The sequence below is a fragment of the Vicia villosa genome, unplaced genomic scaffold, assembly GCF_029867415.1.
Source record: "Vicia villosa cultivar HV-30 ecotype Madison, WI unplaced genomic scaffold, Vvil1.0 ctg.002106F_1_1, whole genome shotgun sequence".
Lineage (NCBI taxonomy): Eukaryota > Viridiplantae > Streptophyta > Magnoliopsida > Fabales > Fabaceae > Vicia > Vicia villosa.
In genome coordinates, this window is record NW_026705842.1 from 84991 (window position 1) to 109382 (window position 24392).

At 31.9% G+C, this 24392-nt stretch overlaps 1 protein-coding gene and 1 long non-coding RNA gene across 10 annotated transcripts; both read left to right on the forward strand.

The window, feature by feature from the left end:
• Positions 1–5531: 5531 nt before the first annotated feature.
• Positions 5532–8005, forward strand: LOC131637892 (uncharacterized). 6 transcript variants are annotated; one of them, XR_009294517.1, is made up of 5 exons: positions 5532–6066; positions 6179–6227; positions 6334–6389; positions 6778–6882; positions 7006–8005. XR_009294517.1 is itself a non-coding variant. In XM_058908460.1 (5 exons), exons 1-5 carry the CDS (start codon positions 6062–6064, stop codon positions 7810–7812), a joined length of 387 nt encoding a protein of 128 aa, XP_058764443.1. In that variant the 5' UTR covers positions 5533–6061; the 3' UTR covers positions 7813–8005. The 6 variants fall into 6 exon arrangements, 3 of the variants coding, with proteins under 3 accessions (XP_058764443.1, XP_058764445.1, XP_058764446.1); XM_058908460.1 differs by lacking the exon at positions 6334–6389 and having other exon boundaries at positions 5533–6066; positions 6152–6227; positions 7006–7110; positions 7717–8005; XM_058908462.1 differs by lacking the exon at positions 6334–6389 and having other exon boundaries at positions 5533–6066; positions 7006–7110; positions 7717–8005.
• Positions 8006–13734: 5729 nt separating this feature from the next.
• Positions 13735–20484, forward strand: LOC131637896 (uncharacterized). Of its 4 annotated transcripts, none has more exons than XR_009294522.1 (5): positions 13735–14137; positions 14619–14694; positions 15567–15800; positions 15911–16363; positions 18685–20484. It is a non-coding gene; the product is annotated as an uncharacterized LOC131637896 (long non-coding RNA). The 4 variants fall into 4 exon arrangements; XR_009294520.1 differs by lacking the exon at positions 18685–20484 and having other exon boundaries at positions 15911–16170; positions 16279–16509; XR_009294519.1 differs by lacking the exon at positions 18685–20484 and having other exon boundaries at positions 15911–16509.
• The last annotated feature ends 3908 nt before the right edge of the window (positions 20485–24392 follow it).

Consider the following 24392-nt stretch of genomic DNA (forward strand, 5'->3'; position numbering starts at 1 on the left):
TTTTAGAATTTTCTGACACTATGAAAACAGTAAAAAATTAATTAAAAATAGAAAAAAGAGGAGTTTGCAATTTTTAGGGTCGAAAACTTTTGGAATTCTATTGTAAAGGAGTATCATTCCTCAGTTTTTTTTTATTGTGGAAAAAAATCGGAGCAAATTGAAACAGTAGGTTTCAAAACTTACCTGATAGGCTGGAAAACTTATCACTGTCTGTAACTGGTATTGCAATCCTGAAAATCAACAAACACAACAAAAATCAAGAAAATGCTAGCAAGAACCCTATACCTATGACTCTAAAATTAGTTAATAACAACAAGAATCTCCGGCAACGGCGCCAATTTGATCCGCTGTAGCGCGCGGATCAAAAACGAGTGATTTTAAAAACGTAATATAGCGACAATGACTCGAGTCTTATCACAAGGATTCTTGTTTTGTTATTAACTAATATAAATAAAATTGGGGGTTTATGATTTTAGAATCAATTTGTAAAACAGAGTAAATAAGTGATTATCAAAATTAAGCTAAACGGTTAATCCTATTGATTCGGGTTCCGACTTATCATCGGTTATAATAACACCAATCCCTAAACGGCTTCGATCCTATTCGATTATGAGATTAATCAGACAAGCGCTTATCAAAATCATATGAGTTATGTTCCTATTTATCGAATTAAGCAAACGGTTAAGAATATGACGAGTTAACGAATTAAGCAAACGATAACACGCAATTAAATTTAGGAACATGCATACAATTGAATTTAAACAATTATATCCTATGAACAACAATCGAATTAAGCAAACAATTGTAATCAAATTAAGCAAATGATTTCATAGAAAAGAATTGAACAGAAACCAAATTTAAATTAGTATTAGAATAACCTCAAAGCAATGGAACCCATAAGCAGCAGGATTTGCCTTCGGGAATTAGTTTTTTATTCTAATCAAGAAAACAAAAGTAAAATTTGTGGCAAAAAAAAGGTAAAAACTACTGTAACATGGCTGAAACCCTTATAAACATAATAAGGGTTTCCACACCTAACTCAAACTGGGTCGGAAACATAACCCTGACCCATAACAAATGACCCAAAACTAAATAAAACTAATGATGCAGCTTCAAACAAAATTCTGGAAAATTTGCGCTCCAAATCTGACTTCGACACCAACACAAAAGTTGTAGCTCTTTCTCTTAGCTTTCTGGAGATTATTAGAACACATCGATCTGATTCCCGGAGCTCCAGTTACGATGGTTTTAGTGCAGGCTGCTAAAGTTGAAAAATAAGTACGAAAATCAAATAACAATAAAAATAAACTCAAATATAAAACATAATAAAATAGAAAAATAAACAAACCAAACCATAGAAATTCCTAAGTACAAACATAAAGGAACGTGCATCAAAATTCACTGATCAGTAACTCTATATGATGATCAAGTCTTTGAGGATAGCTCAGATCAGTTGGAAGAATTTCCTCAAAACGGGGTGATTGGAAGCCTAGAAAGGGATTGGGTTTTCAAGATATTATTAGCAAAGATAAAACTCAAGTAACAAAAGGATGGTTTCATCAAAAGGCAGGCTGAGTCAAGGGTGTCAGCATAAATGTATCAACATTGTGCTAGACATTAGGTTACTCAAACTATAGGTAGATACTTGCACTGAAGATATTTCTTATGTGATAAGAAGATCTTAACAAGTTCTTTTGTTTGTCTTTTCTTTCCTTAACTTCTATAAGGTCAAAATTAGCATTGGTTAACCAAGCAGTGGTTAAAACTCAGGGAAGGTAATAATTGCCTAATTTCTCATACCTATCTTAGATCTTCAACTAAGATCATTGGTATCTTGACTCTGACTGCTCTAGACACTTCGCTGCAGTAAAAGTGTTACTGGTAGTTTATTTAGTCTCATTCTATCAACTATTACTCTTGTTGTTGATACTAAAAGGGAAATTAAGAGCATTGGATAGCTGAAGATTACAGGACAGAGTATCCAAGTTTTGGTAATGATCTTCTTACTAAAACGACAGATGACTATTGTGATAAACATAAATCAGTTGTGTGATCAAGGTCTGAAGGTACATGTCATCAAGAAATAATTTTGTGTCTCTAATGAAATGTATGGAGTTCTTATGAGGATTTAAAAACAATTTCTATTTGTGGACTCCACAAGTATTTAATTGCTTATTCTCTTGCTTGGTGTTCAAGGAAGATAAAGTCAAGATGTCACACCAGAAGGTGCAACATCACACAGTTACAACAATGAGCAAATCTTCCAAAGATACTGGTACTAAGAAGGTTCATCTACTGGAATCTAAGAAGGATAAAGGCAGTGATCCAAAGAAGGATGGGTTTAACATTGCAACAAATGTTGGAACATATATTGGAGCATCCATGACAGGGAAAACATTTGTAACAAATATGAAACCCCTTAAGAAGAATCGGGTTCATCTACATGATTTAGATTTAGATGCTGATGAAGACTGGGTCACTCTCATTGACTCAAGAGGGTTATTTTGGATAGTTGTTATATGATATCGGTTTGAAAAAAAAAACAGAAAAACTTTTTAAAAAAGGGATTTTTTTGGTTTTGCTTGTTTCTTTTCTGTTTAGAGCTTTTTTTTGGTTTTTTTTGTCTCTTTGGGTCAAGTTCTTTTCTTGTTGTTTCCATTTTTTGTCAGTCCTAGTTGGGTGAGTCCATTTCTATTGAGTCAATTTTGAGTCTTCTTTTGGTTTGTCTTGAATCAACTATTGCTTTTTTTTATTCTCTTGCTTCCTTCTGTGTAAATTTCTTTCTACTCAATTGTTGTCAATTTTTGGCTAAAAATGGGGAGAAATGTCATTGAATCTAGTATTGTTGTTGCTTGACGTATGCAATAATTTAGGGGAAGCATGATTGTCTGTCATTTGAGTCGTGAGTCTGAGTTTGATTTGTTTCTGCTTCTGCTGCTACTTCTATTGTGGTTGTGTTTGCACAATGTCATGTAGGATGTTCTAACATCCTGTTTGTGTCTTGTGTTCTGAGTTATGAGCATAGTTGTGTCTTGTGCGCTCTGAGTTATGTGTGTTGCTTCTGCTGCATGTTCTTCTAATGTCCTAAGCCCGTGTTGGTTTTCTGGAGCTGTGGGCTTTCACCTAGAAAGTTCAGGATGGTAAATTGGGTCGTGTTTTAGGGGGAGTATCATTTAACCTATTCCTCATGTACAAAGGTTACATGTTTAGCATGTAGCTTGTGGTTGTGTAACTGTTGTATCTTTGATACAATTTCTGTGCAATTTGCTTTGTGATTTTATTCCTATCTCCAGGTTGTACCTTAGTTGTTTTAGCCAAAATTTGCCAAAGGGGGAGATTGTTAGATCCATGGTTTTAGGAGTGGGAAAATTTTTCTAAATCATGGTTCCTGAAAGATCTTAAGCAATATGGCATAACATCTTGATCAAAGTGATACAGCTGAGTATGAGCTTACATTGAAAACTAGATATTCTGACAAATGTCGGGACATTCTGAACTAGAACATCAGTACATGTTGTTTAAATCTTGACAGATCTAATTTGATTTTGTGATATCTCTTTTGGATATATCTCAATGATTTGCGTTGGTCAAGAAGATTTAATCTGGAACAAGTGAATCAAATCTCCAACAGAATTAAAGTTTCTAAAATTTGATGATTAAGACTATTTAGGAAACTTGAAGATTTGTTCCAAAGATTCAATGAGATTTCTCTGTAAGATTTGTTACAGCTCTCAGCTTCTGGATCAAGTAAATATTTCAAAGCTCATGGATTGCAGAAGACTATTTAAAGAGAATCCTAGACCTAATGTAACCAAATCTTTTACAATTGAAAAATTAGGAGAAGGTTAGAAGTCTTGGATTTTGAGAGTCTCTTGTGTTTTAAGTCACTCACGTATCTTTTGATACAGTGTGGCAGACTGATTGTTACTTGATTGTTTGTCAAGTTATTGTTCTCATTATTTAAGCTTGTAAGCATAGAGTTGAGTATTGTTCTTGGTTGAAGCTTTTAAGAAAGATCAAGTATTTTGTATTTGTAGTTTAATATTCTAAATTGGGATATTCTTGATACAGTCACTGAGATTGGGACTGTTAGATATCACTGAGGTAATTTAGGAAGTGAGATGGTGATTTCTCATTTTTAGGTGTTAATTTCTCATATTTAAGTGTCGATTTCTAGGTAGAAGTTCCACAAGATAGTGATTAAGTGAGAAGTTGTAAACTAGGAATGTTTAGGCTTTGACTTAATAATGTCATAGTGGATTTCCTTCTTGGCTTAGTAGCCCCCAAAGAAAGGTGTTATTGCACCGAACTGGGTTAACAATTCTCTGTGTTATTTATCATTCTGTAATTTTTAATTCAGTATCAATTTCAGTCTGATATGTCTGGTCTTTCTCCAAATATTGTAACATATGTCTTAATATCATGTGTTGTTGAGACAGTTGTGTTAGCATGTGTTGTAAGTGCCAGAATTTCGTATTGTAATGGAAGAATGAGTTAGGGAAAACATTGGATTCCTGAAGGAAAGTCATGGAAATTGAAGCTTGGAGGATGAAAACTTGTTGGAAATTGCTACATCACTAGTAAAAATACTCGATTTACCTGTGGAAAAAATTCCGCAGGTATTCCTGCGGAATTTCCTGCGGAAAATATTCGGCAGGTATTCCTGCGGATTTTCCTGAGACGTTATTAAATAAAATAATTTTTCCTACGGATTCAGAATTGGTAGAAAATTCCGCAGGAATACCTGTGGATTTTGCTGCGGAATATATATTTCAAACAAAATATCTAACTAAAATATAATATCCGCGGGTAATTTCGCAGGAAACTTTCCTGCGAATTTTTCTGCGGATATCTGTTGTAATAAATCAAACGGAAATACAATATCCGCAGGAAACTTTCCTGCGGATTTTGCTGCAGATGTAACATATTTAAATGTTTTCTCAAAATAATAGTATTTTTTGTTAAAATTTATAGAAAAAAATTAATCATTATTTTTTTATTTTATTAATTATTTGAGTTTAATGAATATTATATGTTTTCATTATATTCCATCATTGAGTGAGTTCTATTTTCGCACACATAGCAAAAAGGATCAAAGTTGGGATGGAGTTTATGATGAATCTGCATATGTAAGTATTTTGGAAAATGTTAATATGACTATTTTCACCCAACAATTTAATTTTTGCTTTTAATTCACTTTAGTATTATTAGCATAAATAGACACAAAAAATATTATTCATTATTAATTAATTGATTTTATAAATAATAATATAATTTATAAATACTAATATTATAATAAACAAGTAGACTATATTATAGATGTTATAAATATAATACGTGTGGCAATCTTAGTTTACATTAAAAATAAAACAAAATGCACTTGATTATCTATAAAATAAGAAAATACAAGTACCTGGTTAATACTATTATGCCCTTTGGTTAAAAAATTCCACCTATTAATTTTAGGGTTAAAAAATGTCTAAAATTTGCTTTTTGTGACTAAATTATACTTTTGTTGAAATGTAAATAGTTGTTAGCATTGTTTATCCTATAATCTCACTATTCCAAATTCCAATTTGATAAAGTATTGTTGCAATAGAACCAAATACTTTTGTCATTGACCTTTCCAATGCAGACCTGCAAAAAAGTTGGTCTTTGGCTGCATCCACACCCTTCTGGTCTTATCATCAAACAACTCTTCTCTCTCTCTCTCTCTCTCTCTCTATCTCTCTCTCTCTCTCTCTCTCTCTCTCTCTCTCTCTCTCTCCACTACAACTTTTGTTTCTCTTTTGTCATTTGCTTGTACTCTCTCAACCGCTTCTACTCTCTCAACCGCGGTTGTATTCTCTTCAGCAGTTTCTTCTCCTTTCTACTCTCAAAAGGAATGTTTTCTTTGTTGATTTTACCTAGATCCATATTATTCCGAGTTTGATTTATTCTTTCCACTCTATCACTTTTTATTGCAAATTAGGTTTTTTGAGTAGCTATGGAAATGAAGAAGGTGAACAGTTGAAGAGATGAACCACGGGTTAGAGATCGAAGAAATGGAGGTTCTGGCGAGATGATGTGAGTGTTTTCCATTTGTTGAATATTAGTTGATTGTTTATATATTTTTGGTAGTTTGATTTCAACTATTTTGATTTGTTGGCAGATTTAGAGTTTATCCCTTATTTTGTAGATTTGCTTATTCAGATCCAGTTTTTTATTATGAGATATACTTGCATCTGGTAAAGATACTGATCCTGTGATAAAGAATGTGAATTTCTCAAGAAAAAAATTATGACAACTTTAAACTTAAACTTTTGGCTTATGGTATTTTCCCTTTTCTTCCAGGTACTGTATTTCGTGAGACATAACTGTTTGGCTTGTGGTCATAACAAAGAATAAAAGTATAACATGTGAAACTTTTATTTTTGTTAAATCTAAAAATAGCTTATTCTTAAAATCACTTTTAGATTCAAAAGCTATTAAATATGTAAAACGTCATGATTCGTGATTCGATGCAGCGACTGGGAAGGGAGTAACGGGCTGCAAAAAGCTTTGGTTTTATTTGATTTCAAATATGGTGTTTATACATTTTATGTTTGTATCGATTTTGTTTATAAAAGTATGTTTGTATGGAAACACGATGGTTGTATCATGGTGGCTGGATCTGAGACGCAGACGACAATATCAAACCGTGACAAACGATGTTCAGATTGTAGACCATGTTCTTCCTCTTCTTATCGACGTTGTTTCTGATCTGTTTGTAACATGTTTCTTGTGTTAAATGACCAGATAATGATGGATCTGAATCGCAATCGACAAAATCAAAACGCTGAACAATGTTGGGTGTTTAACCCTATCATAGATACCTCTTCCAGTGGTCCCAGATCTCATCGAGTATGTATTTAACTTTAAGGTTTTTTTGTAACATTGAAGTGTTCATTTACTCATTTTCTTTATATTTTTCATATTTGATGCTTGTGTGATATCATTTTCTTAACGATTATACAAATCTACTAGGATAAAATTCTAGAGAAAAGGAGTTTGGAAGCAAAGATGGCCAAGTTAAATAGTTTGATGATAGATGGAATTACTAATAAGGATCCTATTGGAGCAAATGACTCAGTAAGTTACTTTTTGTTGTTGATATTCATTTGTTTTTTTCCTTCTTCCTGTTGGTGAATTCAAGAAATATATGCTTAGTGTTTTTTCTTTCTGCTTTTCTGTAATTTTAGACATGTTTTTGTTAACTAACAAGACTCTTATTTCAGCTTTTTTTTCTTTCCGATTGTTTGATATTTGTAAATGTTTTTTCATTGTTCATCTATTGAGAGATATGGTTTCTGGTATTATTTTTTCATATTTGGTTTCATGTTTCGCAAGTGAGCAATGTATAGTTTCATGATCTTGGAATTGAACAACGGTTAACTATGCGTTTAGCTTTCGACGATATCTTTTCAGGTTGTAGTCGGCGAAAGACTACAAACTTTGTTATTATTGCAATTTTAATGGTGTTTTCTTGGATTGTTGAGAGAAACCATTTCAAGTATGGCTACAGAGAGCTTACGCAGTAAAACCAAAGATTACTTTTAAAAGATATCTGTTTGGTTTTCCAGATTTGGTTTCCTACTTATTACATGATCATAGGGCTCTGTTACTAAATTTCAATCTGGTTATTGGTTTTACTCTGCATTTTACAGTGACTCAACTAGAATAGTTATGTGCATGCAGATGGTTCTTAGTGGTAAAGTGCAATGTTGTAAACAAATAGTTGCGCTTTCTAGCGATGAGGGGAAGGTGATCGTACTAACAAAAAGCAGTTTATAAATTATAATCCTTTTCATTTTGTTTTCAACTCCATAACAGCTGCAGTTTCATGTATAATTGAACTCCAATACAGTCACATTCTTTGTACACAGTAAGTTATATGGTGCTTAATTCTGCAGCTTCTGATCTCACATTTATGGCTTTATATGTTCTGGTGAGTCCTAAAGTTGAACAACATATAAGCGATATCAAAATCCTGATAAACCACTGGTCCACACTATTCTTTTACTAATAAGCTTCTGATCCACACTATTTTTTTACATAAGAATATTTATTTATATTTAAATATTGACATAAGAAAATATAGAAAAGAAAACCAAATTTAAAATTTGATAATTATATAAAAATAATTAGTTATCATATTAAAAGAAAATGCAAAGATATTTAAAAGAATAATAAACATATTAGAAAAATATTAGAAAACCAAATATTCAAAAATAGTACATTAAAAGTACTCAGGAATAATGTTGAAACAAATACAATAAAAATATGAGTGACTTATTGAAATTAATACAATTAAAATATGTCTCATTTATTGAAATTTATACAATAATTAAATAAATTTGTCTAATAAGTTTAATTATGAGAAAAATATTTATTACTCATACACAAATTTATGCTATTTATTGAAATTTATTTATAGAAAATATATTAAAAAATATTAGTGATCCAAACACGAGAAAATTATATACAATTATAGTTACAAATTTGTCACATTAATAAATTATATACAATTATAGTTATAAAATTAAATACAATTGTGGTTACAATAATTAATACAATTATGGTTATAATCATTATTCGTGTTTTGGCACACAAAAAATTAAAATTATGATTACAAATTTATGTGTCATTGATTCATATTTACTCTATTTTATTATTTATATCTTTTTAAAATGGTCGTTCGTAAATAATTATTAATACAAAATTTTTATATCTTTTAAATTTATTATTTCTTTGATTATTTATGGTGTTTTTTGTTAAATAAATAATTATTTATATAAACTTCTTTATATTAAAAGAATTTTACCGTAATAGTATCAGTTCAACAAACTATGTCACTTATTATTTTCAATTTTCATAGTAAACCGGTGACATATTCGCAGTCCACATCAGTACTCGTGCGTTGCGAACACACGGGTGACACATCAGTATCATGTAAACGCACGAGTAATTAGATCAAAACCCGTGTGAACACATGAGTAACACACCAATACCGTATGAACGTACGGGTAACCAGATAAAAATCTGTGTGAACAATATAACTTTTGATCTATAAATAAACCATTTTTTTATAAATAAATACTACTTTTGAATTTTTTTTATCAATTTAATAGTTTTGTTTAAACAATATAATTTTTATATGTCACTTTCATATAAAAAACTTTTGCGATTTTTTTACTTAAGACTATATGTATCTAATAAACTCGATCCAACCCACTTCTTTATTATTATTTTTTTATGAATCTTAAAAAATAACATATTTTTAATTTTTTTTAACATTGTCTTTGTATTCTTATTATTTTTTATAAATGTTCAAAAATAACCTATCTTATAGTATTTCTAACATTGTGTTTGTATTCTTATTATTTTTTGGTAATTTGTTGCAATATATTATTTTCCATAATTTATTACAATTTTAATAACAGGTTGAAAGTCATGATCAAATTTTTATTTTTTACCATCAAATTATTTTTCCATTCTAATCAACTATCTACCCAATACTAAAATGTAGCCCAAAATTACTAATTAGCCCTTACAACAAATATTTTTTACACTACCAAAAGGTCTTTCATGTAATTAACAAATTCAATATTCATCCATGCCATTTGTTCACCTTCCATTGGTCAATTTATTCAATTTTTGTACTTTGCCAAAACACTTTGCCAAACCCCCATTTCTCACGTTTCTCTCTTTCTCTCCTCTCCTCTTCTCTTTCCTATTTTTGATTTGCTCTCTCTTTTCTCTTCAAACCCTAAGTCCGCCGCCGCTGTCCCCTTTCTTCACATTGTCTACGGCCACCACCTCCAATAAAAAAATCTAAGCCATTTTCGTACTCCTCATCCCACGTTCTTTCTAATGAACCAATTGAAATTTTATTTCGAACAACCTCGATGTCGACCATGTTACTCCATCTCCGACGGGTTTGTTAAGAACGGACATCATTCTCCTTCTCCAACCTGTTTATATTCCTATTAACATGAGAAAGTTAGGTATGTGGTATTTTCACTAAAGAATCAACCTTTCTGAGTTTTTTTTATTGCTTGCTTTTTCTTTTTACAGGCAGATAAAGAGGAAATTGAAGAACTCAAGCTTCTTGCTCAATGGAAGAGAAACAAAGGTGGATTCATAGCTACCATGGTTATTTTTGGTTGGTTCTGTATTTTTGTTGTTGTTGTTTATGTTGATTTTGTTGGTTTTAGATTTTTTCTGAATTTCAATTTTAGGGTTTTGATTTTTCTAATATTTCTCTGTTTTGTCTTTAACACTGTTACTTTTTTCTTGCAGAGATTTAATTTTTCCTCATTCAACATCAAACTTAAGGTATGTTCTTCCTCAAGATTTTCATGAGTAAGTTTAAAGTCTCAACTTTTATTTTTGATGAATTTTTTGAACCTTACCATTATACTTGATGAATTCACTGGGTTCTTCCTCAAGATTTTCATAAATAAGTTTAAGCAATCAACAATTGATTTTCATTGTTTTGATTTGTTAATCTTTTGTTCAAACCCTTTTAACTAGGGTAAAGGAAAAATGATAACTTCTTGTAGATTACCTAATCACCATTCGTTCTTAAGGTTTGATAATGATATATGAATAATGTTACAGACAGTTACAGTTCCTTGAAATGCATAAGCACAAGGATTGAGTAAGTATAGTTTTATGTTGTTTTATAATTCCTTCTCTTTGTTTTATTGCATGTCTTTTTGAGATTTTTGAGTAATCACTAACTTCCCCAAAATTCAATATTGGTTGGATATATGTCTAAGACACTATTATTTTGAGATTGAGTGTCTTTTGAGTATTTTATTATGTGAATTCTATTAAGCTATAGCGCCACAATTTAACAACACTAGCATTATTTAGGATTTGCATCCATAAGATATTATTCATTTCAATTCTGATTGTATAGTGCTTTTTTGCAGAATGTCTGTTGAGAAATATCCAAATAATCTTATGCTTGGTAACAGAGAGATTGTGGATGGGAAGGTAAAGCCTCAGATACTGTGTAAGACTTTTGTTTTTGGAATTTCTCTTGCATTTCTTGACCACTAATGGCTTTTGCATATTACAGGTAGAATGTCCTATTATGTTGTTATTTGCTAATATGTTGTATCTTCTCACTTTCTAGGTAATGAAATTTGAGTGGAAGAAGTTGTATGATTCTGTTTCATCCATACTACCTGCTCTCAAATGATCATGATTTTTGTTGCAGTAAGGAGCACAATATATTCTATAAAAAAATCAGAAGAACACTTTAGGTGAGCCTTTTTTCATCCATATTTTTTCATCAAAACAACATGTTGCTTTTAGTTTAATAGTTTCAACAAATGGCAGAGGATGACACAAGTGATAGCTGGTGTTTTGCTCAGGTCAGGTTCTGTGACTGGAATGTGAATTCGACTATGTGACACTAATTATTTTACTCCTAATTTGTTGTCCATGTTGCAAGATATCAACAATCAAGTTGCTGGCTATATGAGAGATGGAAGTAGAATGATCAAGCAGATACAACTTAGCAGATCAAATATTATTAACGTATTCGGATCCGTAAGTCAGTTTATTCTTTAGTAGTCTCTAAACACTAAGTCGAGTATTAATTTATCTCTCATTGACACTTACTAGCATATGTCTCAAAGTTTCAAAGATTAGAGATAGCTCTAAATATTAGAGATATCTCTCAGTGACACTTACAAATACTTTGTTCTCGCAACTTCTATTAACTAATAAATGTTTTCCAATTTTAAGTTTTTTTACTTTAAAATGTAAAAGAAGAATTCCTGCATAACATATTACTTACTGAAGAATTTAGGTATGCATGCCCTCTCTGTTCAAAGTCAGTCTGTGATATGTCGAAGGTTTAGGAGAAATTGGACATGGTGATTCCTGCTACGCCAATGCCCAAGTCTTATCAGAATAAAATGATTGGTCGGAGTTCAATCTGCGACGAGCATATGACGTTCGAGTTAACAATCTGCAAATAATAGGTGAGAAAACTGAAACATAAGCCTTTCTTAGGTGTATATACAAAGGATAATCCACTATTCTGAATTGTTTACTATGTACTATATTATAGACAGTTGATTAGAATGAAATTAATCAGTTGCGACAAAGATTACATATTTCTTCCTGTTTTCAAAGTGTGCAATTAGTATAATCTGTTTATAGGCACAAACCAAACAATTCAATTCTGTGTTTTATTTTTTGTTTTAACTGTTTTCTTCGACGTTTACCATGTACTTGAATTTATACTCTAATGTGTCTCCACTTAGTGTAAGGTTTGGTTCTTACAGATTAGGATGATTTTGAAAATGTTTTTGCTATATTTGGCAGTTCTGAGAAGAAAATAGTATTAGGTTATGAATTGGGAATCAAGTTTATGATTAGGCAATTAAATAGGTAGTCTACCAACTATTGGAAAAACCATCATTTTATTGATCAATTATCTGTTTTAAGTTGAGTAATTTGGTAATTGACCAGTAGTGGTATACTGTCAGTGTGTATAAGTTTGTAGTGTCATTTAAAATTGTATGTACTTTTAGTTCTAATAATGAAAAACAACTCTTCCATAGAAAACTGTGATATTATACGACCCTGGCTTTATCCATGTGCTAATCTTTGTACCACTATTACTGATGTAGTTAAAACTCATAACCTAGAAATTTTCAAATAAAATGAATTTTCTAAGTAACTTGACTTTCTGAACTGAAATATTTTTACATATTTTTACATATTTAAATGTGATAGTTTTAAAAAAGTGACGGATATAGTCAAGTTCTTTAATTGGAATTACGCTTTATGTAATAATGTATTGAATAAATAAGCAAATTTTATTGAACAAAAATGCATGTTTTTGTATCTTATATGAAATCAGTAGTTTTACATATGCAATAACTTTTTTTTATGAGGTGCAGAAAGTGAACCTACTAAAGGTGTCCTTAATTGCAGCTTCAAATACTTATAGTTAGCATATGCAATTTGCTAAGTAGTTCAAAGTTGTCTTTAATATAATTATTTAATATAATTAAATATATATATATATATATATATATATATATATATATATATATATATATATATATATATATATATATATATATATATAAATATTGCTTATTTTACAAATAAGTAAATTATTTTAAATTTTGTATTTATTTAGAAAACTTAGCATCAGTTAAAATTTTATTTTTTTTCTATGATTATTTAATCATAGATATATTTTATATGATTATTTAATACAGTAAAATTTATATAATTATTATTTATTTATAATAAAATTATTCATTTCAAATTTACAATTGTCTAAAAAAATTTCAATCTCACTCATTTAAATTTAGTAAATTTCAATCTCACTCTTTCAAATTTAGTTAAACTTTTAATTTTACGGGTCACTTGCATCAAAGTTTTTTTTAAGTGATCAAGCCTAATTAAAGGAAAGATGTGAACAAATTTATCTTTGCGGTTGTATGAGTTACCATCACCATAATACATATTTTTTTAAGCAATCAAGCTTTATCAAATTATCTAAGTTATAAATGAAGGCACCCGTGCGAACGCACGGGTCTTCTACTAGTATGTATAAGAAAAACTCAGTCCAACCCACAACAGAACCCGTGCGGATGCACGGGTTTCCTTACTAGTTTCTATAATTAGAACATAACCTAAAACAATACGTGTGGCAATCTTAGTTTACATTAAAAATAAAACAAAATAATCAACAAAGAAAAAGGAAAGAAGAAAACTACAGAGTATCGTAGCTTTCATGTAACGTGAAAATGCCTTCTTCCCATAAGCACTTATGAGAAGTGCTTTTTCATTCTAAAAAAAACACTTATTTTCAAAAGCCATTCTCTCTACTCTCCTTCATCATGAAACACTAACAAATAATCAACTAATTGATTCACTCCTAAAGAAGGAGAAGGAATTACCGGCGAAAAATATTATGACGGAGTGACGGGATTCCGGCAGGGGGCGTTTCCGGCGGGACGTTCAGTTTGTGGAGGCGGGGAAATCGAGATTGAGAGGTGCAGCGGAGCTTTGAGGTAACCGTGGAGGTGCGCGGTGGAGTTCCAAGGTTGTTCTCGCGTTTCCGTCAACAAATCCGGTGAGGCAAGTATTCACGCGTTTTTGAATTCCTCTTATTCTCTTCTGTTCGATTCTTGGTTTCTTAGTCGTAGTTGTGTTATAGTTGATGATTGATGCTCAGTTTTTGCTACCAAATGATTTACAAGTGAAGAGTTTTAAATCTTGCACACAAGGTGTTTGATTAAAAATCTCAACCAAGCTCTTAGTCTTAGCATGTACTTGTATAAAATAATTGTTGAAGTTTAACATGTTGTTTCAAGTTGAAAATCCACAAAATTTTGTGATAACTCTAATTTGTTGTTCTGGTATCTGTTAATATCGTGTATGACATCCTCTTACTCTTTTACTGAAGGTTATCTTCTTCATAATGAAGATGGAGTAGCAATATCATGGTGTTCCATACTCTTTTACTGAAGAATTTGTAGTTAGAAATGCTTTTTTTTAGAATAATATGCAACAAATGACTCTGAAGTTTTCGATTGATTGTTTTTTTGGTGCAGAATGGTTTAAAAGAGGATGAAAGTCCAGATGAAAAAACATTGGGTGTGAGTTCAGAAGATGGAAGACTTAGTTGAGGTAAAACATTTGTAGTCTATCTCAAATTATACATGATGAATTGAATCATATCTGTACTCTTTACTAGTTATCTTCTTTGATTATTTTTTTCAATTTTAATTCCTCTTATCTGTTTGTTTCTCTGTAGTATAGTCATTGCTATAATGCTACTGTTTTGATGTTTTCTTATCAGCTGATTACTGTCTTTTAAGAATAAATTATGTGTTATTCAATAACAGTTTCTCAAGGGAATTCTCAGAGTTCTAGGATTCAAGCATTTAGTACAAACTGAAATTGCGTTGATGATAGAGATGTATGATGATGTGTCGGTAAATCACTTTTTTAAAAAAGCAGACATGTGTGCGGATGCTTTGACAAACTGAAATTGTGTTGATGATTTATTGAGTAAAGTTGTGTTTTAACTTACAAGCTGTGTTAATTTACCGGTTGTGTCGGTGTTTGTTGTTTTGGTTTTTGTGAATGAATTTTGTAGGCTGAATTTGAATGAAGTTTTGAATGAGGTTAATGGTAGTTATAAAAAAAGTTTCATGGGTATAGAAGATCATATACCAAATGTGTTATAGTATGTACAATAGATATCAATCAGTATGTAGTTGGCTTGTAGAAACGCAAGGCGACTTTTGTTGCAAGCTTTCTCTCTTCTTAAATTGTCGGCAAAGCCTGTTTTTGCTGGCTTAATGAAATTGACATTATGTATTGATACGAATATATTAGAGAAGATGTTTTTTCTTAATTATACTTGTTGACTGAGTCAAATAAAAATTAGACCTGTTCATTCCAAGACTTTTATTCAGTATTTATAAATTTACTTGTTTAGTAAAGAAATATGTGGAATTATTAATGAAGTAAAATGTTGCTGCGATGATCGATAGCATTAATGGAGTTTACAATGGAAAAACCTTCAATCAAGTTGAAATTAAACCTGAAGTCTAACAATGGCATAGCTTTTGCTTCATCTGAAGCCTTTATGAATGCAGTTGCAACTGAGAGCCAACTCAAGCATTCAAATGATTCACTACTTGTATTCTCTTTGATCTCTGTAGTTCTGAATGTCCTACTAATAAAGCTATATGGGTCAATTGGCTTGATCATGGCAAATTCTCTTAGTATCCTTTCTACCTAGTTAAATCCTATTAGTTCTACTTTTGATTTCTCACATTTAATATACATCATCTCTGAATGAAAAGTTTTGCTTGGATCCTTCACTCAACTAAAGATATGACTTTGAGGATTTTATATTCCACGATGTACATAAAGGATTAATTTAAGGTATGATAATTGGCTTTGATTCAGCTGACCATAAATTGATGCAAATATTAACACTGACTTTCATATGTGATGGGTTATTCTGTTACTTTCAAGTGTAATTACTCTCGTTTCTGAGAATGTAGTTTTGGACCAAGATAATTTCCGGCCAACATTTATGATCCATTCCTCTGTTGGGATGGCTTGCTTCTGCGTGTCATCATATGTGATGTATATTCACGTTTCCTTTTATTTTGACTTCTAAGATCTTCTGTTGAATACAATTGTTTATTTTTCACTTTATTTTTTGTTAACATACTATTATTTTTTATCTTTTAGCTACTGCCGGGAAAAACCTTTCACCAAGAAAATTATTCGCTTTCGTGACCACTCTGAATGATGAACTCTGTAAGTTAACTCTGAGGTGAGTATTCTTTTTGCAGATAGTTGAAGATGATGAATTAAACTTGATTCAGATTTTGGTACATGCATAAAATACTACTTGATACAGATTTTTGTAAATTAAACTTAATTAATAGATAATGACAGTGCATTGTAAGTTTTCAATTATCTCATTCACTTATGACTAAAAACCTTGCTTAATACTTACAAACTATACCGCCAAAAAAGTCCTAGAAAAATATATCTACTCAACATGAAATCACTCAACCTTTGAATTTTGATTTGTACTTTTTTTCTTTTTTATTTAGTTGACAAATGATTAGTAATAGCTTGGTTATTTGAATCTATTTTAGTAATGTGGCTATATAAGTACTTGTTACATAACATATTTAACAATTTGAATTTGTCTTATTCAAGTTCATTACATTTTAAATTATAATTGTATACCCATATTATGGTATTTTAATATATAAAGTATTAATATATAATTTATGATGTTTCAAAAATTTAATAAAATAAAAAATTATTTAATTTGAAATAGAGAGTACCTGCGGAAATTTTCCTGCGGAACTTCCTGCCGAAAATATTACCCACGGAGGTTTTAACTGGGGACCAGAAACCGCAAGAAAATCTGGAAATTTTGCTCAATTCCGCAGGAAAACATAGTGTTTTTAGTAGTGCATGTAACATAACCATGAAATCTTTTATTTCCCAATAAATGATGATGACCCTTTGGTCAAATGCTTGTAGAATAGGTCTAGAAAACTTCACAAATCAAAATTGAGTCAACGGTCAACAGTTAACCAAAAGTCAACAGTTGACCAAAAGTCAATTATACCCAAATTTTGTTGTTTTTCTCGTAATAGATTCTTTTCTCCGTAATGAAGCTTGTAACAAATTGCAATGTATTCCATTTGTCCATGAATGAAGACTCCCCTTTTTATGATGTGCATCAATAGCCATACTTTAAGTATGAATGGAGATTCCAAAGCTTAGGTCAAAAAGTCAACTTTGAAAGTTGACTTTGACTAAAAAATCAACTTTGAAAGTTGACTTTGACTAAAAAGTCAACTGTATCCCAATATCTTCTTTACTAAGCAAACAAATACCAAGAACCCTTATAACATAGGACTTGTCATAGAGTGAAGCCTTGATCCAATAGCGTCCTATGGAATCTTGCACGATAGGTGATGACTAACAATTAACCTTAGTTGCATGATTAATACCAAAGTGTTGAACCATAGAATTCAAATCCAAGCCTTATGGACCTAGATGAATGGGTGAATTTGAAAGCATAAGCCAGATGAAATTGCAAGAGAGGTAGGGCTAATTTGAGGTATGACCGTTAGGGTGTTCAAAAATATGGTTAATTTAATTGTATACTTGAACTAAACTACATTGCACCATAAAAAATTGAACCACTTAAATGGTTAATAAAATGACCCATTTAATTTAAACAATTCAAATTCAGTTTAAAACCGGTTCAGAATCAATTTTCTTTTTATAAATTAGTTTCTCATAAAAAGAATAAAAAATTAATTGATAGTAAAATAACTTTTCTAAAAATAAAAGGTAATAATATTTTTGAATTTTTTTTTAAAAATTTAAAATGAAAAACTCCAAAAATGAAAATAAATTCTCAAAAGCATTTGTTTCCCTGAAAAAAAAAAAAAAGGAAAAAATATCGGTCACTTCTCACACGAGACTCTACCAAGTCCCTCATCATTGGACAATAATCTAAAACCGTTAGATTAAATAGATTTGTGTTTTTTCTAGACAATACCACACTAGATTAGGCCTCCATGCAAATTATTTCTCATTACTAAACAAGTGTTCTCAACATTTTTTATTATCTCTCTGGGAAAGAAAAAAACTAAGCATGTCGTTAACTATCTTATCAATTCCTATATCTCAAATAATATGCAAAAACATAATTGCAATCATCTTCGGAATTTTTTTTTAGTAACTAGTTTTTTTAAAAGAAAATTCAAAAATAATCAATTTTTCAAAATATTTACGCAAATGTCCACTTTTTTGCTATTTTAACACGTTGTCGCCGGGGGGTGGCGACAACACTATTTGTTTAATGAAGTCGCCATTGGGCCTGGCGAACATGTACAAAAAATGGGTGTTGTCGCCACCCCTTGGCGACAACACCTCCTTTCTTTTTTACGTCTTCAAATTTTTTATTCAATTTTTTTTACCTTCATGCGTGGGCCCAAGTCGCCTCCTTGAGTGGCGACAACACTAAATTGAGAATTTTTTTCCCTATAAATAGCAGTCCATTCCTCCATCAAAATTCATTAATCTCTCCACAAATTTTCTCATTTTCCCTGCACATAGTTCATGTCTCGCATAAGGTCGGACTCATGGCACCGAACATCATCCAGTCGTCCCATGTCGGCCCCGAAATACAAAAGATGTTATGGGCATGTTATTTTCTCTCTGGTCAAATCTCCTATGTCGATTATGTTTTGGAACATTCGTACCTTCAACAACCTAAAGAGGACTCTGATGTCACAGTTAAAGGGGGAGTATAGTCCCGGAGAAGAAATCAAAAGGATCTAGAGGCTTAGAACAAGGGTGTCGCTTATGACCGAAGAGACAATACGTTGGTGGGTTGATGTGAAAACCGACCTTGATACTGAACAAAAAATGGATGGAACAGATGACATTGTTTTAACCGTTGTAATTTCTTAGATTTTAATTGTTTGTTGTGTTGTTGTTTTAGTCATTGTGTTGTTTATTCAATTGTTGATTTTAGTTGAAATTTTATTTCTAGTTATTGTTTATGTTATTTGTCATGTGTGTTGTAACTCATCTGACTAATGAAAAAAAAAGTCCATTTCATTGGTAAAATAAATTACAAATAACATTGAACCTAACAACTATGTTGTGGAATTAGATCCACGATTGGGACACTTGTTCTTATTATGTCCTACCTCACAACATATACTACACTTCCTTTGCATTTTTTCAGTGGCGTCCATTTCGGTTCTAATACGCTTGCTGTTTGGTCTACCGCTTTTATTCCGGCGCATTAAATCGTTGTGCCAAACTGTTTCCCCTTCGTACACAGGCCAATATGACTCTATCGCTACCACCAGAAAGTAATTGTCGTATACGTTGAGCAACGTTGATACCTTGTAAATGGGTGATACCAATGATAATGCATCAACGTGATTATGTGAGCATACTGCAATGACATGTGAGCAAGGCATGCGATACGCTTAAAATTGGCCATGAAGGTCGAACTCTATAACTCGATGAGTGTTTCCCTTGGCAGATTCCTGTTGTACATATTTCATGCAGACATCGTTGTATACCTGTTATGTTTGTAACACAGAATTCCACCGCTTACCTCTTGTGGCGAACAAAGTTGCCATCCGAAAATATGTTGCACTCACCAAAACCGTTACAGGTAGGTTTCATATGCCCTTGAAAATGTCATTCATTGATTCCACAAGATTTGTAGTCATGTGGCCCCACCTCGCCCCATCGTCGTATGACCTAGTCCATCTCGCTCTGTCAATGCTGTCAATCCACCTCCCCGCATCTGGGTTTGACAACGCTATTTCACGGCGGTAGTATTGAAATCCAGGTTGGTTTAAGGCATACCCCGCATTCACCAAATGGTTCTTCAAAAAGTTTTCTTTGATCTCTCGCATAAAATTTTGTGCGATATGCCTAATACAGTAAACATGCGTAGACGGGGGGTCGTGCCAACAAATGGAAAACCAGTGTTTGGAAATGTCCAACAACCCAATGCTCTATGGGAGAAAATGTTGGGTGTAGATTTAATTGAGGGTGAGGGCCGAGAAAGAGGGAGAGGCCAAGGTATTAAGCTATCGGCCCTTAAAGAACGTTATGACGCAATTACGTTGGACCAGTTTTCTAACGAAAAAGAAAAAATAAGTAAAGCTAGAATTTATATTATGTTATTATTTGGTAAGTTTCTATTTCCCAAAGGCACGGGGAATAGTGTAAATTTTATGTACTTGTCTTTGCTTGAGGACATTGATGAAATCAAGACGTATAGTTGGGGTTCTGCGGTGTTGGCTTACCTCTGCAGCTAGGGGTGTGCATGGATCAAAAACCAAACCAAATTGAACCATATATATGGTTTGGTTTGGATTTTAAAACCATTTTCATAAAACCAGTTTATTTTTTTAAAACCGGTTTACATGTGGATCGGTTCGGTTTAAAACCGGTTTCTCAAAAAAAAAACCAATTTTCAAAAAAGTTAGTTTTAAACCGGTTTCTCTCAAAACCAATTCAATATTTAAAATTAATTTTATTTACTTTGAATTAATACCAATTTTTTAAATCAATTTTTCACTTAAACTATTTAATTCATTTTAAACTAATACCAACTTTTTTAAAATCAATTCAATACTAACACGTAACATAACTTAAGCTAGTTTAAGTGGTAGTTGGATAAAATAAATTATTTGAAGATATTATTTTTATGTAGCAGTACGTAGTTATCAATTACTTTATGATTAATTGTTTAAAATTAAATTGCTAATAGCGCAGGACTAATAACTAAGAGATGTGAATATCATAAAAAAAAACATAATTACGAGACGTGAATAGTTTGCACAGTGTATTTTCATTTTCAACTTAAGACTATATATTAAATAGGTGAGAGTTAGAATATTTGTCTTCCGTAAATTTTATTTTCAACTTAGCATCTAATTTGGATTGACAATAAATTAATTTTTAATTGAGTCTCATCATCATATATTATATTAAAAATAACAATTTTTTTCTAAAAATATTGCAAGCATGGGCTATTAGCAATTGATAACTACTACCACACGATAGTATATTAAAAATGAACATAATATTATAAATAATTTTATTTTAATTTAATAAAATAATTGTTTAAAATTAAATTTTTTATTCAGAATTTATTAATGTGTTATTAGAGAAATTTAACTTTTATCATCATATATGTATGTGGTTAACCATGAAAAGAGACAAAAATATAAATTTAATACATAATAAAATTTGGGTACCCAATAACTAAACCACATTATTATTGTGGGTTCCGGTTTATAATTGGACAACAAAATGGATACCCAATTTTATATTTTAACATTTGGATTGGGTTTTAAAAAGTGGAACAATTTGGATACTAATTTGGTTATGAAAAACCGGTTTTTTTGCACACCCCTATCTGCAGCTCCTTTTGCAAAAATGAAAAAAATGATAGTTGTACATTTTATGGATGTGCATTCTTGCTACAAGCATGGGGATGGTGGAGAATGCCAGTATTAGCCCCTGAAAACCCGCACATATACATCTTCCCTTACGCGTCAAGGTAATTTAATAATCTTATTTCATTTAGTGTATTTATTCTATTATTAATTGTAACTATATTGATTTTTATTTTTGGATGTGTTTAGGTTTAATGCAACTGGGTTGGATTACACCAAAACGCCTGTAAACAAAATATTTTTTTACCGCCAACTCTAGAATCGACTTCGACCCCAAGATGTAATACCACTAAAACTTTCCAATATCTAACTATATTTGTAAAATAAACCATCTTCTCTAATTTGTAATTAATTTTTTTTACGTTGTAGTTTATTTGGAGACCATACTTGGAATTGGGCCATGAACCCGAGCCAACAGATGCGGCTGTTTGGACAGAAAAATCACCTATCATATGGTTCACCACTGTGGAGATGCACCAAAGTGACCATGTCAAGCTTCAATTCGGCATGCATCAAAATATCCCCGTAAAATATGGGCCCGTCGTTCCACCAATGTCCTACATTTTCCTGTGGCGCCGACCGAAATGAAACCAATAGCTGAATATGTCAACTAGTACAGAACGGTCACAAATCCTGAAATGTTTGTGTCTGACCCTTTCTATTTGGCAGACCCGCGAGCACAACAACCGTATTTCCAACAACAACAACCATAAAATTTCCAACAACAACAACTACCACACAATTTCCAACAAAAACAACCACCACCGAATTTCCAACAACAACAACCACCACCGAATTTCCAACAAAATCACCAAAAACAATATTACCAACAACAACAACCAAATTACCAACAACAACCAATAAACCAACAACAACCTATTTACCAACAATAGCAACAACAACAATACCACTAACAACAATAATTTCAAACTCAACCACAAACTCAACCCCACCACCTACGCTTCCAAGATCTCAATGTGGCGGGCTCTTCCAGATCACCACCACTTACCCCCGACATAGGCATACATGAAGAATACGCGCCATACAGCTCATTCGACCAACAAACATCACAATACCCCAACCAACCATTGAACTTCAACACACCACCACAACCATTGCATTTTAACCAACCCGATTCCACCACCAACTACCAAAGACCAAACTTCGAGGCCGCACCCACCAAGAGAAATTTCGTCCCACCAAGACAAAGCTTTGAAGGCGTCGCGGGCACCCGCCTTTCCTATAGCGGGAATTCTATAGGTCAAGGACGGCTAACAGATTTTATAGACCCGGAGTGCATTGAGGGCCATCGACCCAAACACAAGAGGAACCAAATAGAGGGGGCGTCGTAGGAATAGGGGAGCACTACCAACTCGTGAGCCGTCTATACGAGTTATTAGACCTCCTGCGAGCGGATCGTACCAGGGTCACCCACGCTTGGTCATTCGAAATTTTATTCTTATGATTAATGTAATTGTACTTTTTTTATTTTAATATAAATTACTTGTTTTTTATTTTAATATGAATTACTTGTTTTTTATTTATATTATTTTTCTAACTAACAAATTAAAGTCAATAAATATAATACACAAAACAGTAATAATAGGGAAAAGAATTGAATAAAAAATTTGAAAAAAAAACAGAAAGGAGGTGTTGTCGCCGGGGGGTGGCGACAACACCCATTTTTTTAACATGTTCGCCAGGCCCAATAGCGACTTCTTTAAGCAGATAGTGTTGTCGCCACCCCCCTGGCGACAACGTGTTAAAATAGCAAAAAAGTGAACATTTGCGTAAATATTTTGAAAAGTTGGTTATTTTTGAAATTTTTTTTTAAACTAGTTATTAAAAAAAAATCTCATCTTCGTGTCTCATCTAGCATTTTTCCCTTTTGAATCAAACCTTCAATTTAATTTTAATGGAAAAATTGAAGACCAAAACAATCATAAATTTCTATCCAAAGTAAATCTGGAATAAAAAAATTCCTGGAAATAAAAAAAATCGATTTTTTTTTAAAATACATATCATGAAAATATTGTTTTTAATTTTTTTTTGAAATTTAAAAACTGACTTTAAAAGAGTTTAAAATATGAAATTGGTTTAAAATTGCAAACTAATTATAAACTAGTTTTAAATTGAATTGAAAGCATTTTGACAGTTGACTGGATTTTTATTGAAGTGGTTATTGCAAACTGAACTGAACCATAAATGTGGTTTGGTTCAATGCAGTTCTTGAACCATGAACACCACTAATGAAAGAAATCTTATTTAATCATCTTAAACCTGGAGGTATGAATGGAAACGGTCTTCAGACATTCAAGGTAGAAGAGGATTAAATACAAACACCTGAAAATTTGTCATGTGAAGAGAAAATGCATAAGTGTTGTGATATTCCTTGAGGATTTACTGAGAAGGTTTGCGAAAATAAAATATGGTGATGAATTGGTGGTTATTTCTAACGTGGCAATGATGCCCATACAAGAGAAAGATCATCTTCAACTCGGTGACCGGTGATGTCTGTTGGGAAAGGAATGATTGGCGTCAGTACGATGATTGGACTACCAGCAACTCGGTGGTTGTGAAAGAAATTAGTGTGGTGAATGAGGTAAGATCAACTCGGTGGTTGGAAAACAAACATTAATACAGTTACTTAAAACAGTACGGTTACTAGGATAAGATCAACTTAATGGTTGAGAAAACAATCATCATTATGGTTACTGGAATAATATCAACTTGGTGGTTGGAAAATAAGCATAAGTAGGGTTACTGGCACAATATCAGCTTGCTGGTTGGAAAACAAACATCAGTACGGTTATTGGGACAAATATCAAC